The 14,304-nt window shown below is 38.4% G+C and overlaps 1 protein-coding gene across 3 annotated transcripts in view; it reads right to left on the reverse strand.

Annotated features, from left to right (window-relative positions):
- Positions 1–8,390: 8,390 nt before the first annotated feature.
- Positions 8,391–14,304, reverse strand: part of PPP6R1 (protein phosphatase 6 regulatory subunit 1) — a 61,337-nt gene continuing 55,423 nt past the window's right edge. For all 3 annotated transcript variants that reach the window (XM_075190078.1, XM_075190080.1, XM_075190079.1), the window contains 6 exons: positions 13,570–13,688; positions 12,793–12,955; positions 11,544–11,638; positions 10,662–11,022; positions 9,721–9,819; positions 8,391–9,209 (listed from right to left, as the gene is read on the reverse strand). In XM_075190078.1, the coding sequence (XP_075046179.1) occupies positions 9,206–9,209; positions 9,721–9,819; positions 10,662–11,022; positions 11,544–11,638; positions 12,793–12,955; positions 13,570–13,688 (841 nt within the window). In that variant the 3' untranslated portion in view covers positions 8,391–9,205. The remainder of the gene's footprint in view (positions 9,210–9,720; positions 9,820–10,661; positions 11,023–11,543; positions 11,639–12,792; positions 12,956–13,569; positions 13,689–14,304) is intronic.

The raw sequence follows: 14,304 nt of genomic DNA on the forward strand, positions 1-14,304 counted from the left end.
GAGGTATGGATCATTCAAATCCTGTAAAATAATCTATCATACATTGTATAGAGCAGTGTTTCTCAAACCCCTAACAGTGCAGGTTTTCCAGGTGACCAGGGAAATAATTATACCCCCTGTGGATCTGTTACAATGCGTCAGTCAATAATGAATACACCGATGCTAAAGCAAGGAGATATGGAAAACCTGTACTGTTAGTGGACCTGAGGACCAGGTTCAAGAAATACTGGTGTAGTCCATATTTTTACCTTGTTACTTCTGGACTATTCAATTTTTTTTCGGATTCTCACTTGCATACATCCCAATACGATGGCTAAGTGGTTAGCACTTCTACCTGATAGCACTGGGGTCATGAGTTCAATTCCCGACCATGGCCTTATCTGCTTTTTCTTGTAACTTTCCTCCTCAGTCCCTGGTGATATTGCTGCCCATTCAATCATTGCAACTTAAGCTCTGCTCACTGTACATCTAAATGGAATATTCTACTGCAAGATGTAAGAAGGGGAAGCACCACAATGACATCCGACAGATTAAGAACCCATGGGGCCCTAACCCAGGACCCAAGGTTTCCCAGAAAAACATTGCCCAGAGCATCCCACTGTCTCTCCTGGCTTGCCTTCTTCCCATAGGGTATTCTTGTCATCTCTTCCCCAGGTAAATGACGCACATGCACCCAGCCATCCACATAGTGTAGAAGAAAACATGATTCATCAGTCCAGTTCTGCTCATTGTAGGAGCTTTTGGCGGTGGACGGGAGTCAGCATGAGCACTCTGCTCCATATGGGGCTGCGTAACTACAGACCGGTCAAACTGCTATGTACTGTGTGTTCTGACAACTAAAAACATAGTAATGTTCTGCAAAAATGTATTTATAAACCTCAAAATTGCACTTACCTTAAAGTAGTGATTAACAAGTCCCCTGTCTGGCTCCCGCAATCTTAGTCAATGGTGGGAAGAAAACAATTTCTGTTCTTTTTGTTGTTGGTGTTGTCAAGGGTTTTCATCAAATGAAATCTTCTATAAGAAGCTGTTCCATTTCTAGTCCAAAACGCAGTTAATCTCGTATTTGGGACTTTATCAAGAGACTGAGTCCAGGTCTGTTACTGGAAACTTTAATATAGTTAATATTCATTATTATGATCGATTAAAAAGCCCAAGGGCGGTGTGTGTTTAGAAGCATCTAGGGGAATAAACATGGAAGGTGTTGCTCCCATTCAGGATCAGCCCCACTCTATCCAATTACTGGGTCTTTTTTTTATGTCCCTGTATGTTCCACTAACTACCTTAGTATACCTGAGATGGGTGTCAATCCCCAATAAAAAAAACAAACACTTTTTAAAGTACTATGGGTATATTTATCCGCAGGGCGACAGTTAAGTATTCCGATTCTGGTATTAGATCAGATTACCCTAATTTTTGCACAATAATGTCATACATGTTATTGGCAGAACATGGATTACAGATTAAATCGTATGCCCAGATCTACCTTTGTGTCATCCCTATTATCACTTTTGCAGTCAAAGATTTCCCCATTACAGAGAGGTTTCAAAGAGGTAGATTCTAACTCTTACATCCCCTCCACCAGTAGTCACCACAAAAACTGGATTCAGAACATCCCAAAAGGGCAATTTAAGAGGTTACGGCAAAACTGCTCAAAACCTAAGAAGAAATACAAACTAACACACTTAAAGACAGCTTCCTAGAGAGGAATTATGGCCGAGACATTGTGGAACATGAATTTAATGCTGTTAAAAACACGGACAGGGAAACCCTTTTCATCAAGAAAGACAAATAGTTTAAACCCATTTCAATCCCCTTCATTACCAAGTTCAGTCGCGACTCTAGGAAAATAGAGCACATTTTTAAAAAACATTGGAATGTGTTGTTAGATGACAAACTAAAAGATATTCTCACAGAAAAACACAAAATTCATCTACACCAAAATGAATAACCCTAGAAAACAATAATTGGTCAACAGCACTATCCCCCCCAAAACTGCTCCCATGGAGAATACCTGGCTAAAAGAAATGGAGAAGGGATTCTACTATTGCAACAGGTGTTTAGTGTGCAAAGTAGGCCACATCCACAACACCAAATCTGTTACATCTTTCATTTCCAACGCTTCTGGGGAGCAACATACGGTTAACAGCAGACTTACCTGTGATACTGCTGGGGTCATTTATTTACTTCAATGCCCCTGCGGCTTACAGTACATTGGGAGGACCATCAGGAAACAGTGCAAGAATATCTGAACACCAAAGAAACATCAAGAAGGGTTTTGATAAGCACATCGTATCAGAACATTTTGCAACCCACCACGCATAAGACTCCTCCTCTGCTCAAATTTATGGGCATCAGAAAAGTGGATAAGCCATGGAGGGGGGTTGGACGACTATATAAAACTCATTTCCCAAGAAGAATCGAAATGAATTTTCAACATGAAGACCCTAGCACCGAAAGGTCTAAATATCAATTTCGAGCTGGGGCACTTCTTATAACATCCCTATTACCCGTTGGTTCTACGTTCAAATCCTTCCGCACAAACCTATTTCATTGGCTATTCTAACCCGCTGTGTATGGTACATATGTCCATACCTCTGCTATCTGGTACCGCACTATTGGTACACTCATATAAGTACCTTTATATTATCTTATTTTTATGACAATTTATATTTTATGTTTATTATATAGACTGAATAGATAGTACTCAATTATGGAACTTTAACATTGAGTTAATATTGATGTGTATACTTTGCATTAGTATGGACTGTGGATTCATTCCACAGCCCACTACCACTGTATCACTCAGAATGATGGGCTGACAATATTGACTATCCAATACGAAGGCTAGGAGTCCCATTAGCTGTAAAAACTGTCAGTTACAACTGGGACCTATGGGAAACCTTTCTCTGATCAACCAATCATGGAGTAGTGCAACAAGGCGCCTTTATAAACCCCTCGCTACCTTCACAGACCATTGATATCCCTGAGGCAGCCTAAGGCAAAAAGCGTTGGATATACGATATTTACGGTCATCTCACCTGCATTCCTAACATTCTCCAGGTCGGAGCTTACGAAGAAGCAGCTATATTCACTCACCACTGCTTGCGCAGATTGGACGAAGTCGCTGCAATAGCGTAAGTCACCCTGACAACCATTTCCAGCTTTCATCACTGCAGTGATACAGATGGGAGGAACATTGCGGGAGGAACATCACCAAAGCCCTATACAGGGTAAGTTTCTACTTTGCTCCACGTCCTGCTACCACTCCACCCAGCTTGATCGCATCTGCCTTTTGGCAGTTCTCGAGTCCTCGATACAGATCTCTCATTGACTTTACCACTAACTATTTCCAATTCTGGACTCACTCACCCACCGTGGACTTTATTTCTATTGGTTGGTCTATGCCCAGAAACTGGAACATTGGAGACCAGGACATTTATCACCTGGCACCATTTGAAGTGACCTTCTGGTACAGACTGCACCACTAATACCTAATTGACATTACCACCTGCATCATCTTCCAATAGAGGATTCACACTGATTTTGTTACCTATCCAAACACTGTGGGTTTGGACCAACTATTATTTATTATGGTATTTTATGTATGACATTTTATGTCCTGTTACTGATAAGGTTTTAATATTCTCATTACAGGTTGCAACTTCTATACCATGCTTATGTGTATATTAGCATTAAAATGCATTTTTTGAAGATGTTATCTTAAATGTATTAATACCACCTACTGATTCATATTGTGCCAAGGGGACCAATTCCTTCACCCACAGCATGATTTCATGGCCAGAAATTCTACCATACCCCATTTAATTAAAAACATAAAATGTATTCTACTAGCAATTAAAGTGTTCACTGTATTTTGTTGTCAGATATACAGGTAGTAGACAAAATGGAAACACATGGGTACATGAGAGACATCAAGCATGCTGAAAGCAAGCGCTTCTAACACAGGCGTGGCTCATGCATTAATCAAATTAAATTCCAGCACGGACATGTATAAAATTGTTGGATGGCTCTGGCTAGCATGGGTGCAGAAGGAGACCGCAGTGACTTTGAAAGAAAGGTGATCATTGGTACGCATTGGGCAGGAGATACAGTGACCAAGACAGCTCAAATCGCTAATGTTTCATGAGCAGCTAAAGAAGTCATCATTCACAATGAACTTTGCAAACAACACGTTTGACACAAATGTAAAAAACTCTACAGCCCCGGGAGCTGGTTTCCAACAGGGAACAGTTGTGGTTGTTCTGTAATATTGTGGGGTACATTTCCTGTTATTGGTTTCTTTCATTAGTTTCCTTACAAGGCGAAGTCAATGCTAATCGCTACTCAATGGTACGGAGTGATCATGTTTATCCCATGTTGCAGCATTTGTTCCTGACGGAAAGGGTGTCCTCCAGGTTGACAATGTCCTAACCCACAGAGCATGTGGTCATCCCAATGGTTTGATGAACATGACACTATCATCCCTCCATATTTCATAGCCTTCTCAGTCACAAAGGAATTTACGAATTATACTCTGGTACGATGCTTGAGACACCAGTTTGAGTGAGCTTATTGTGGAAGAACAGTGATGCATCTCTCCAATATTAAGAACTGGTAGATGTAATGCCATGGCCGATACAGACAGTGACTGCATTGGGGTTTCTATTTTGTTTTCTCAATTACGTAAACATAATAAAGAAATAAAACTCAGATAAAGCAAGAGGCACCATGTCATCCACACATACTAGGCCCAGGCATATGTGGCCATTCCACAAATCCACACTTGCCCCATCCAACTTTCTTCTCTGAGCTCGGGATTTAAAGTATATGCAGTATATGTATTGAAAGAACCCAGAGAGGAAACAGGAGAGCACATAAGACCAGGAGAGGAATGGAGTGTGATAAATGTTTAAATATGTATAATTACCTGATGTTTTATTGACCATTTATAGAAAAAAAATCTTACTTACACAGAGTGCATTCCCTATCATTTCTGCCATCGTGACTTTTACACACAAGATTTGGGAATATCACAATATGCTTTTCCATAATCAACTTATACTTTTATATTTAGCATTGTTTTACATTGCCTCTACTTTAAAGACCTGACCTTAAGCTATGGAAGAATAGGTTTTTAAAGGAGTGTAAAAGAAAATAGGATAGTAATTAATGTAACATTATATTATTGGCATCAACACAATACATATAATTGCTTTTGTGGTAATGCATTTTAGCAGTGTTTTATCCCCCATTTATCTCTATTGTAGACTTGCAGTAACTTGTTAGCATTTACAGTCGGTTAAAAATATCTTAAGATTGCCAAACCTGTATTGGGCTGGCAGTGATTTAGTTTCATTTGTCAATAAGGGGAAAAACTGCAGGACATTTTACAAACAACCCTACCAAACACATGCACTGGTGTAACAGGTTAATTTAATTACATTCTGGTTGAACATCTTTTGTATGCAATGCAAAGTGTAAGTCTTCCAGTATAAACCACCCTTATGATAACAAATCATTTTAAAACAAAGAAAGTAATGGTGGTGGAATGATTGACTGGGTTACATATGAATTAAAAAAAAAAAAAAAAAAGTTATATATACATTATTATTGTTTTTATTATTCTTAATTAGTGAGGCATAGTAGGACATGTTCACATTGTTAACCGAGTAGAACCTGCAACTGTTTTATGCATAGATATATTAAGAAAACAAAATAAATGTTTGCAGGAAGATTTAAGCATCAGCTGCCACTTGCGCTAGACTGAAATACAAGGAACACACATTAAATGCTGGCAAATACAGGAACAAAATATGCCTCCGTCTTAAGGACTCGTTCATACCAATGCCAATGCAGCTTGCATGCGCCAATTAACACTTGAAAACCGCATTTAATATACATGGTCCTTTTTGGAATTCTTTGACACCTGTGCAATGAAGTACAGAAGCCCTGGAGGTCTGGTATCCATCCCATGCGTTCAATTCGTACAACTTCAATTAGTCAACACTTTAAAAAACACGTTTTTTGGGGGGTTTTTTTAGATGTGGTTTCGTTAAAAATGAAATATATTGGTATGAACGAAGCCTTAGGCGAACTCTGCACAAAAGGATATTTTATTAACACTGCTACCACTAAAAAAAGAGACATCTTACTCCAATTGAAGAGTTAAAAATATTTGGTTACATTATAGCTAAGTACATATACATTATAAATAGGATCAGATGATTCATACACATACTTTTGGTTATTTTGTATATCCCACCCCCTCCTCCTCCAATTTGCATTTACACATGCACACAAATGAACATAAACATATATACACTGTTAGCAAGTATATGTATAATTTATTTTTCTTTCCAGCAAAGAAAAAAAATAAAGGACACATATTTAAAATATTCTCAATGTTGCAAAAGAAATATATAAATTATTTGTATATATTCGAAATCATTTTTTTGACATTTTGTTTTTAATTAAAAAAAAAAAAAAAAAACACAACAACAAACATTTTCCATCTTGCTGCTAAGTGGCATAATGACTTCACAGAAATACCAGGGAAGGCATTGGTTTGCATGTTGGTTACACTTATTTTGCCCTCTTTTACCATTACCGTCTTTGCTATGAAGTAACTACAAAGACATCATTTGCAAGCACTAACCACTAGGGGTCAGTGAAAGGCACATTAAAATGAAAGTTTTGATTGTTCTTTACTTCGCAGGATAAGAAACTGTCACCTAAAAAATGGCGGTATGAAGACAGATATAGTTACATCAGTTTGAGTGCCCATGCTTACCCCCTTTATTGCCAGATGGTTCAACAACGTGCTGCGGAGGGGTAAATTGCTTTGAGTTCTGGCACAAAAGAAGTATACGCATTAGCGTATGTCAGGAACTTTGCAAAGTCTACAGATTGCTAAATGGGGTGTAACAGAAAAGCGTTACAGAAGATAACAAGAAGTATTTAAACCCAAAACCGGAATGTTTGGTCATATTCTACTTTCGTTGGAAAATAAATGGGAAAGTAATGTGACTATTGTATATTTTACATCAATTCATGATCTTTACAATTCAAAGTCGCAATCGACTGAAAAATATAAAGCTGAACAAAAAGGGGGAATTAACCCAAAAAGCAAAACAAAAAAAGCCATCCCAACCCCCTCCCCAATTTGACCCAATAAGCATACTTGTGATCCTTACAATCACAGTGGTCCTCAGTTGCATACTTCTAGCTTATACTGTACAGGCACCTGTACAAAGGGTGAGAAATAACTTAAAGTACTGAGGTCATTCTGTTTTTGTCAGATGGCAAAATACAAATACCATGCCATGCCCTACTAAGAACCACCCTTACTGCAAGCTTTCTCACCAACCACAAGCCTCTAGAGACCGGGCGTTATACTTTTTGTTTTTCCATATAAAAGATATATTATCAGTGGTAAATTAGTTTACATGTCCCACTGTACAGAATGACGAGTGCTCTCCAGGATTCCAGATTCTTGATAGGGATTAATTGCTAAGAGCAGTAACAAGATACATTTTTTAACAAGTGGATATATGGTAGTGAAACAGAAATTGAACATCACGCCCACTTGCTATGCAGTATAACAGATATTAATCTGGCAGGCTATGTGCATGGATGTCTTTTCTATTACACACCATATAAATGTCATCACCAAGCAAGCCAAACAGTTTAAATTGCTGCTGTAGAAATATACAGACTAGCATCACTGTAATTTAGAAAATTATATCTAAAGCCAACTAAAAAGGGGACATGCAAATTATTGCTTTTGACTTAGAACATAGGATAAAGCAAGGCTGTTACCAGTATCATTATACCAAATGTCATCAGAGATGGACTTGTATGGTTTGATAGGCAAACTATATACTTTATTCTCACAATTGAGCCAATGGAATCCAAATGCTTTTAGGAGACCCCTAGTCTAAAGGAAATCATAGGACAGTGTATAAAATAAGTCATTTAAATATAAATTTGTCAGCTACCATCTTGCCGATGCAATAGATGGCCCCTTTCTTGCTTTTGTACTATAATGATCTGTAGATTCCATGTTCTAAAAGCACATTATCAAAAATAAAATCAATCATTCATACGGTGCGGTTTCCTGAATCGTGAACCATCTGCACAGTTCAGAAACTTTTGCCAGCCATTTATAGTTCCCCAGTGTATGGGAAAAAAAATGAGTTTACGGTTCGGTTTATCCTTTAGTTAGCACAAAAACTGCCAATTCCTCATGCATTTTTCAATGTACAAGAACTGGAGAGCAGAGAACGGGATCTGTGCTAATGTCTGCGCACCAGAGCTGGCTGCAAAGAAGTAAATTATTGTTCTGAGCGATCTTCTGTTGATAATGCACAATATACACATAGACTGGGTAATGTCATTACTAATACATTTTAATGGGTCACATGTTTATGGGAGAACAATAAGGCACTGCTAATATTACTGAGAATCTAACAATTTAGGATGGGAGATTATTTCATTGAGGTTTTTTTTTTGGTAACCACATTACGGACAGCTATAAAAGCAAACAAACATCAGAGTATGCGATGCCTAGGAATTATATTATAAACAGAGGGGGACACTGAAAAAGTTGACATTGTATCAAAGGCATTTGATAACTCTATTGCAATAAAGGAAAATATACAACTGTGCCACAAAGCAATAATATAATGGAGAAATGCTTTCATCCGACCAATTATTGCAGTGTGCACGTCTGCATAGAATTATTCTTTGTTTTTGAGTGATGGACCAAAGGGAGAATATATAACAAATCATTTGGTTTTGACTTCTTGTGCTTAAGCCACATGGCATCTTCCAACCTCCAAAAAGAGTAAAATAAAATGTATTTATAATTTAAATTTCATCATCATTTTTTTTTTTATTATTTACCGTTGCTACTTTCATATATAAATATATATATAAAAGTATGTGTGTGGGAGATTATATAAATTTTTTGACAGCTATTAATTTCAGTGCAAAAAAAAAAATTGTATCATTTGTCTCTCTCTCTCACAATCAAAACTCTTCTCGTATGCAATGGATTCTGGATTTTTGCTGCAGAACTGTCCCGCGCTCTTTGTAAGGAGGCAGCGGCTTGGTCTTGGGTTTTGCAATCCATACGGATACTCAATGCAGATCTTTGGAGGTACAGTCATCTGTTTCTGTAGCCAGAGGAAGAGGACAATGTTTACCTAGAATAATAAATAAATAAAAAAGGTAAAACAAACCATAATGGATTGCAAACCAAATCACTAAGATGATTGACTACTACAGGGGCAGCACGGTGGCTAAATGGTTAGCACTTCTGCCTTTCAGCACTGGGGTCATGAGTTCAATTCCCGACCATGGCCTTATCTGTGTGGAGTTTGTATGTTCTCCCTGTGTTTGCGTGGGTTTACTCCGGGTGCTCCCGTTTCCTCCCACACTCCAAAAACATACTGATAGGTTAATTGGCTGCTAACAAATTGACCCTAGTCTGTGTGTGTGTGTGGGAATATAGACTAAGCCCCAATGAGGCAGGGACTGATGTGAGTGGGTTATCTGTACAGCGCTGCAGAATTAATGGCGCTATATAAATAAATGATAATAATAATACTGCAAAATACAAACTAAAGTGTCTTATGTATCCAAACAAGATACCAGCAACCATCCTGCATATGTCAATTCTGCAGTTCAGTAACAGAAAATAAGGATCAAACATACTTTGTGTTTTCTGAAGGAGAACATTCTGTGGGTTGTCTGTCTGGGAGAGCGGGCAGCTGGACCTTACTCTGTTCATTGCTGTGCAAAGAGCTGGATTCTCTAAAAGTAAACACAACATGCATAAGTTTGCTTATATTCTAAATACAAATATACTTATTAAAATCAGTTATTAGTTTTACATATATAACATGCAGTGTTGTACTTTGAGGGGGATCAGAAAACAAAATAATAAGCATTAGACAAATATATATGGTGAGCACCGAAACTTATTTCATTTTCAATTGTTAAAAAAAAGGCGGTGGGTCGTGCGTGTTAAGGAAAGTAAGGCAAAAAAATAAGATTTTTCCTGGACAAAACCATGTTACAATGCAAGGGGTGCAATTTTTTTTATTTTGCACATGAATTTAATACTGACTGCTCTTTCATGTAGCAGACAAATACTTGATACTGTATTTGTACATTCAAATTTGAAGTTGATCTAGGACATGCTCTACCCCAACTATACATCTGCCATCCCATTTTAGATTTAGCTCCCCCCCTCCAATGCCCACGTACAAAGTTACTCATTTTTATTTGCTTTACTTTCCTTAAGGAATCGGGCCCTAATACACACCAAAATCCTTGACATGGGAATGTTTTAAATGGAGTCTAAGGGGTAGATTTATTTATCAAACCTTCTAAAAAAGGTGAATATGTTGCCCATAGCAACCAGACTGCAGCCATCATTTATCTGGTATATTCTAGAAAACGATAGCTAGAATCTGATTGGCTGCTAAGGGTAACAACTCTGAAAGTGACTGGAGAGGGGGGAGTGAAAGTGACTGGACGGGAAGGTGGGGCGTGGGGAGTGAAAGTAACTGCACGGGGGAAGGGGGGCAATGGCCAATAATGTGCGTGTGGGCCAGTATATAAATTAACTTTATTAAATCACATAACTGTACCTGTCATCTTGTATCACAGTTTCACCCTGTGTCATGGGTTCTTCAGGTTCACCATTCAAAGTCACACTGCACGTGGTACCGTCACCAGATCCAACACTGGAAGAGGCATCTAATATACCCGTTTCGGTAGAAGAACACTGTGTGGCTGCTATACTTTCCTGGGCACTACCCGGTGTGGTTGCTATACTTTCCTGGGCACTACCCGGTGAGGCTGTTACACTTTCCTGGGCACTACCCGGTGTGGCTGCTACACTTTCCTGGGCACTACCCGGTGTGGCTGCTACACTTTCCTGGGCACTACCCGGCGTGGGTGCTACACTTTCCTGGGCACTACCCGGCGTGGCTGAGGTTCTCGCGGTTTCTAGTAGGGAGGGATTAAAAAAAAACAAAAAAAAAAACAGTTAAATCAAATATGCAGAAGTGGTAGCAATCATCATGTTTGAAAACTAGTGATACACAGAATCTATACTTCTGACTTAGGCAGAATTTTAGATAAAATATTTAGCCAAGAATTAATGAAAACTGAACTCTGCATAATAACCAGGAGGGGCCCAAAAAAATATTCTACACAATTTTAGCCCCTGAAATAAAAGTATACTGCACAAATTGCTTTAAAAAAAGAGTTTATCAGTCTCGCTAAAGACCATTTGGATTACATCAAATTCTAAACCAAATTATAGATTTGATGCATACCATTAGATAAGTTTATCTTTTACGCAACTATAAAGTAATACAGTTTTTAACTCTGTTTAACTTAAAGACCCTTTCAAGATCAGACAGATTCCAGCAAGCATGTGCCATTCACATACACATATTTAATTTAAAATCATTAAAAGCAACCTAGGAATCAAAACTAAATGAACCACAGGAATAAAAACTCACCTCCAGGTTTATCAACTTCACTGCCATTATTAACTTCCTGAGATGGAGGTTCCTCCGACTCTGCAGGGGCTTCCCCATGGGCTACTGTCTGAGAACTTGTGATAAATAAAAAGAAATCATACTATACATCCACCAATTACAAGACATATTTCCATATACATAATAAAAGAACACCTAAGTCACCATTCTTCCTATAAATCCCATGACATATTGGTGGTTCTTACATCAGGCCTAGTGGCAGTAGAGAACATTTTATTTACCCACTCTCCATTTTCAATGTCTACTTTGCTGCAAATCATTTAATCAGTTGCCACAAAAGGCAAAAGTTTTCCACCTAGACCATTTGTTCCAATACGAATAGTTAAATATTATACATTTCCCATTCACAAACATATTATTCAATCATGCTGCAAAATGTATACTATAAGAATAGGTCTATACTGAGATTCATGGTTCTAAAGTTACCGTGAAACTTACAGAGGATTTAACATGCTTTTGTGATTTAATCACAGTAGACAGTGTTACATTGGTAAACATGGCTCATGTTTCACAATGGCTGTCAGATGAGCAGTATGGTGGCAACCAGTTATGTTAATAAATGCAAATATGTAGTTTATTAGAAGTTCCTGGTGCAGAAAAGTCATGATACTATGCCAGGGCCTGACAAACATAAGAGTTAGTAGCCAGGACCAGAATTAGGAGCCAGCAATTTCTAAGAAAAAAAAAAATTGCTTGCGGAAAAAAATGACACATCTGTGCTGCCTGTGGAGTGGTTCCCAAGGACGTCAGGGCAACGAGGATGACAGTCTTTAGACAGAGCAGGTCAGTTACCTCTAGCGGTGTCTGGTGCTGAGCTTAGTCTCACAAGATTAATTACTATGATCACGACTCCCTAATGAGACGAAGAACTCTTCAGTACGTAATGCGAGCGACAGTCTGGCAGTGAACCATAGTGCAGCCGATACATGTGCCACCAGAATGTCTGTCTCACCAGTGCCTCCAACCTCACAGTGAGAGACCGGGCCTGCGCATGAAATCCTTGCGGCCAGGTCAGGACAGCTATAAGCGCATTTAGGACGCCCAGAGTACCCCTGTAGATTGGTCGCCATGGCAATCAGATTGTTGGCTTCCTTTGACTCATGCCCATATATTTTAAGGAACAATTATAGAAAGTAAGAGTCAATAAGCCCCAATTATCAGAACTGCAACAATTCAACAGATAAAAAAAAAATAAAAAAAATGTGCCAACCTCATTTGTTTAGGGACATCTGTAAATACAGCCCAGCCTTCTTCACAATTGTTAGCAGTCACAGTCCCATCCCATACTGAAGACCCAGTATCTGCTGAGGTAACTGATGAGGACGAGGAGGCATCTGTAGGTGTGGAATCAAAGGTTGCTGTCCAGCTGGACCCTGCATAGAACACCAGCAAGCATATGAATGTGTGCACAGCCGTGTCTGCTCCAGTTCATCTAGCCACAGCTTCCTCGTATACAGGATTTATACCAGAAAGAAACTTTACGTTAAAAACTTACAATAAAGCAGCAATCCCATGAAATTAAATGAGCTGTGTGTTTAAATATAAATCACATGCAATAAGAACATTGGTATTTACCTTTTTCCCTTTATAATTTTCTTCATGCTGTTAAGAATTTATAAGTCTGTGCAGTGTTATGTGACTACCATGGCAACCACAGTCACATGACACAATGTAGTGAGGCTCTGGAACGCCCCTCTGCGCTCTGTCTGCACTGTGATATCCTCCCCCTCCTTCTCCCCCCCTCTACTATCACATAACATAAGGAGAGCCTGTAGTGGCCATACATATCTAATGTGCAGGGAGACTTTGAATCATGATTTGTAGAAGCACAGCTAAGAGAAATTAATATCAGATGCATCTGTAATAAGGTACTTTACTTACTACTTAAAGCAAAAAAAAAATTATATGTGGGATTGCTGCTTTAATAGGCAATTGCTTGTTCTAATCGAAAGGGAAAACAAACCAATCAGCCACTAACGATAGCTACCTTCTAATGTTTCTGGCACAGAATCAGTGTTTGAAGGATTGGTACCATCACCACCACCAGAATCTTCCTCCTCTTCATCAGAATCTCGACTGTCTTCACTATCAGTGCTTCCACAGCTCCTAAACATAAAAATATATTTTACATAGCTCTGTCATTAATAAAGTAAGAACAGGAAACAAGAACACACTCTCGACTGAAATAAAGTGCAGTGCATTCTAAAGACCAATGCTGAGTTTACCATAAAGAAAGCAGTATTTAAACATCTATTTCTCTCCAAATAAAAGTTGGTTAAAATCCTTCTGTACAGAAAATCCAATATATATGCTCATTTCATTTTGTTGTACATACTACGTTTCCAAATAACAGCTTCATCATGAAGATTAAAAAAACAGAGCAAATCTGAGAAAACATTAATGAAAAATATGAAATCAGGGGATGGATATATGAAGACTTAATAATCCCAGTGCATAATCAAGTCCATTATAAAGAAATAAAGATAATATGGTGAAAAAAATGCAATGGTCTACAACAGGCCATTCTTCAAAGCTCAACATCTATGCACTAAGTGCACTTATTAGGGAAACCACAAAGAGACCTATGGCAATTCTGGCAGTTACAGTCTCTCTTGGCAGAGAAACTGCCTACGATAAAACAATAGGCTGAGAAATCAAACATAAAAAAATCTTACCTACTGTTTGCCAAAAGGCATGTATTCGAGCCACATACCAAGTGAAT

The sequence above is a fragment of the Mixophyes fleayi genome, chromosome 11 (assembly GCF_038048845.1).
Source record: "Mixophyes fleayi isolate aMixFle1 chromosome 11, aMixFle1.hap1, whole genome shotgun sequence".
NCBI lineage: Eukaryota > Metazoa > Chordata > Amphibia > Anura > Limnodynastidae > Mixophyes > Mixophyes fleayi.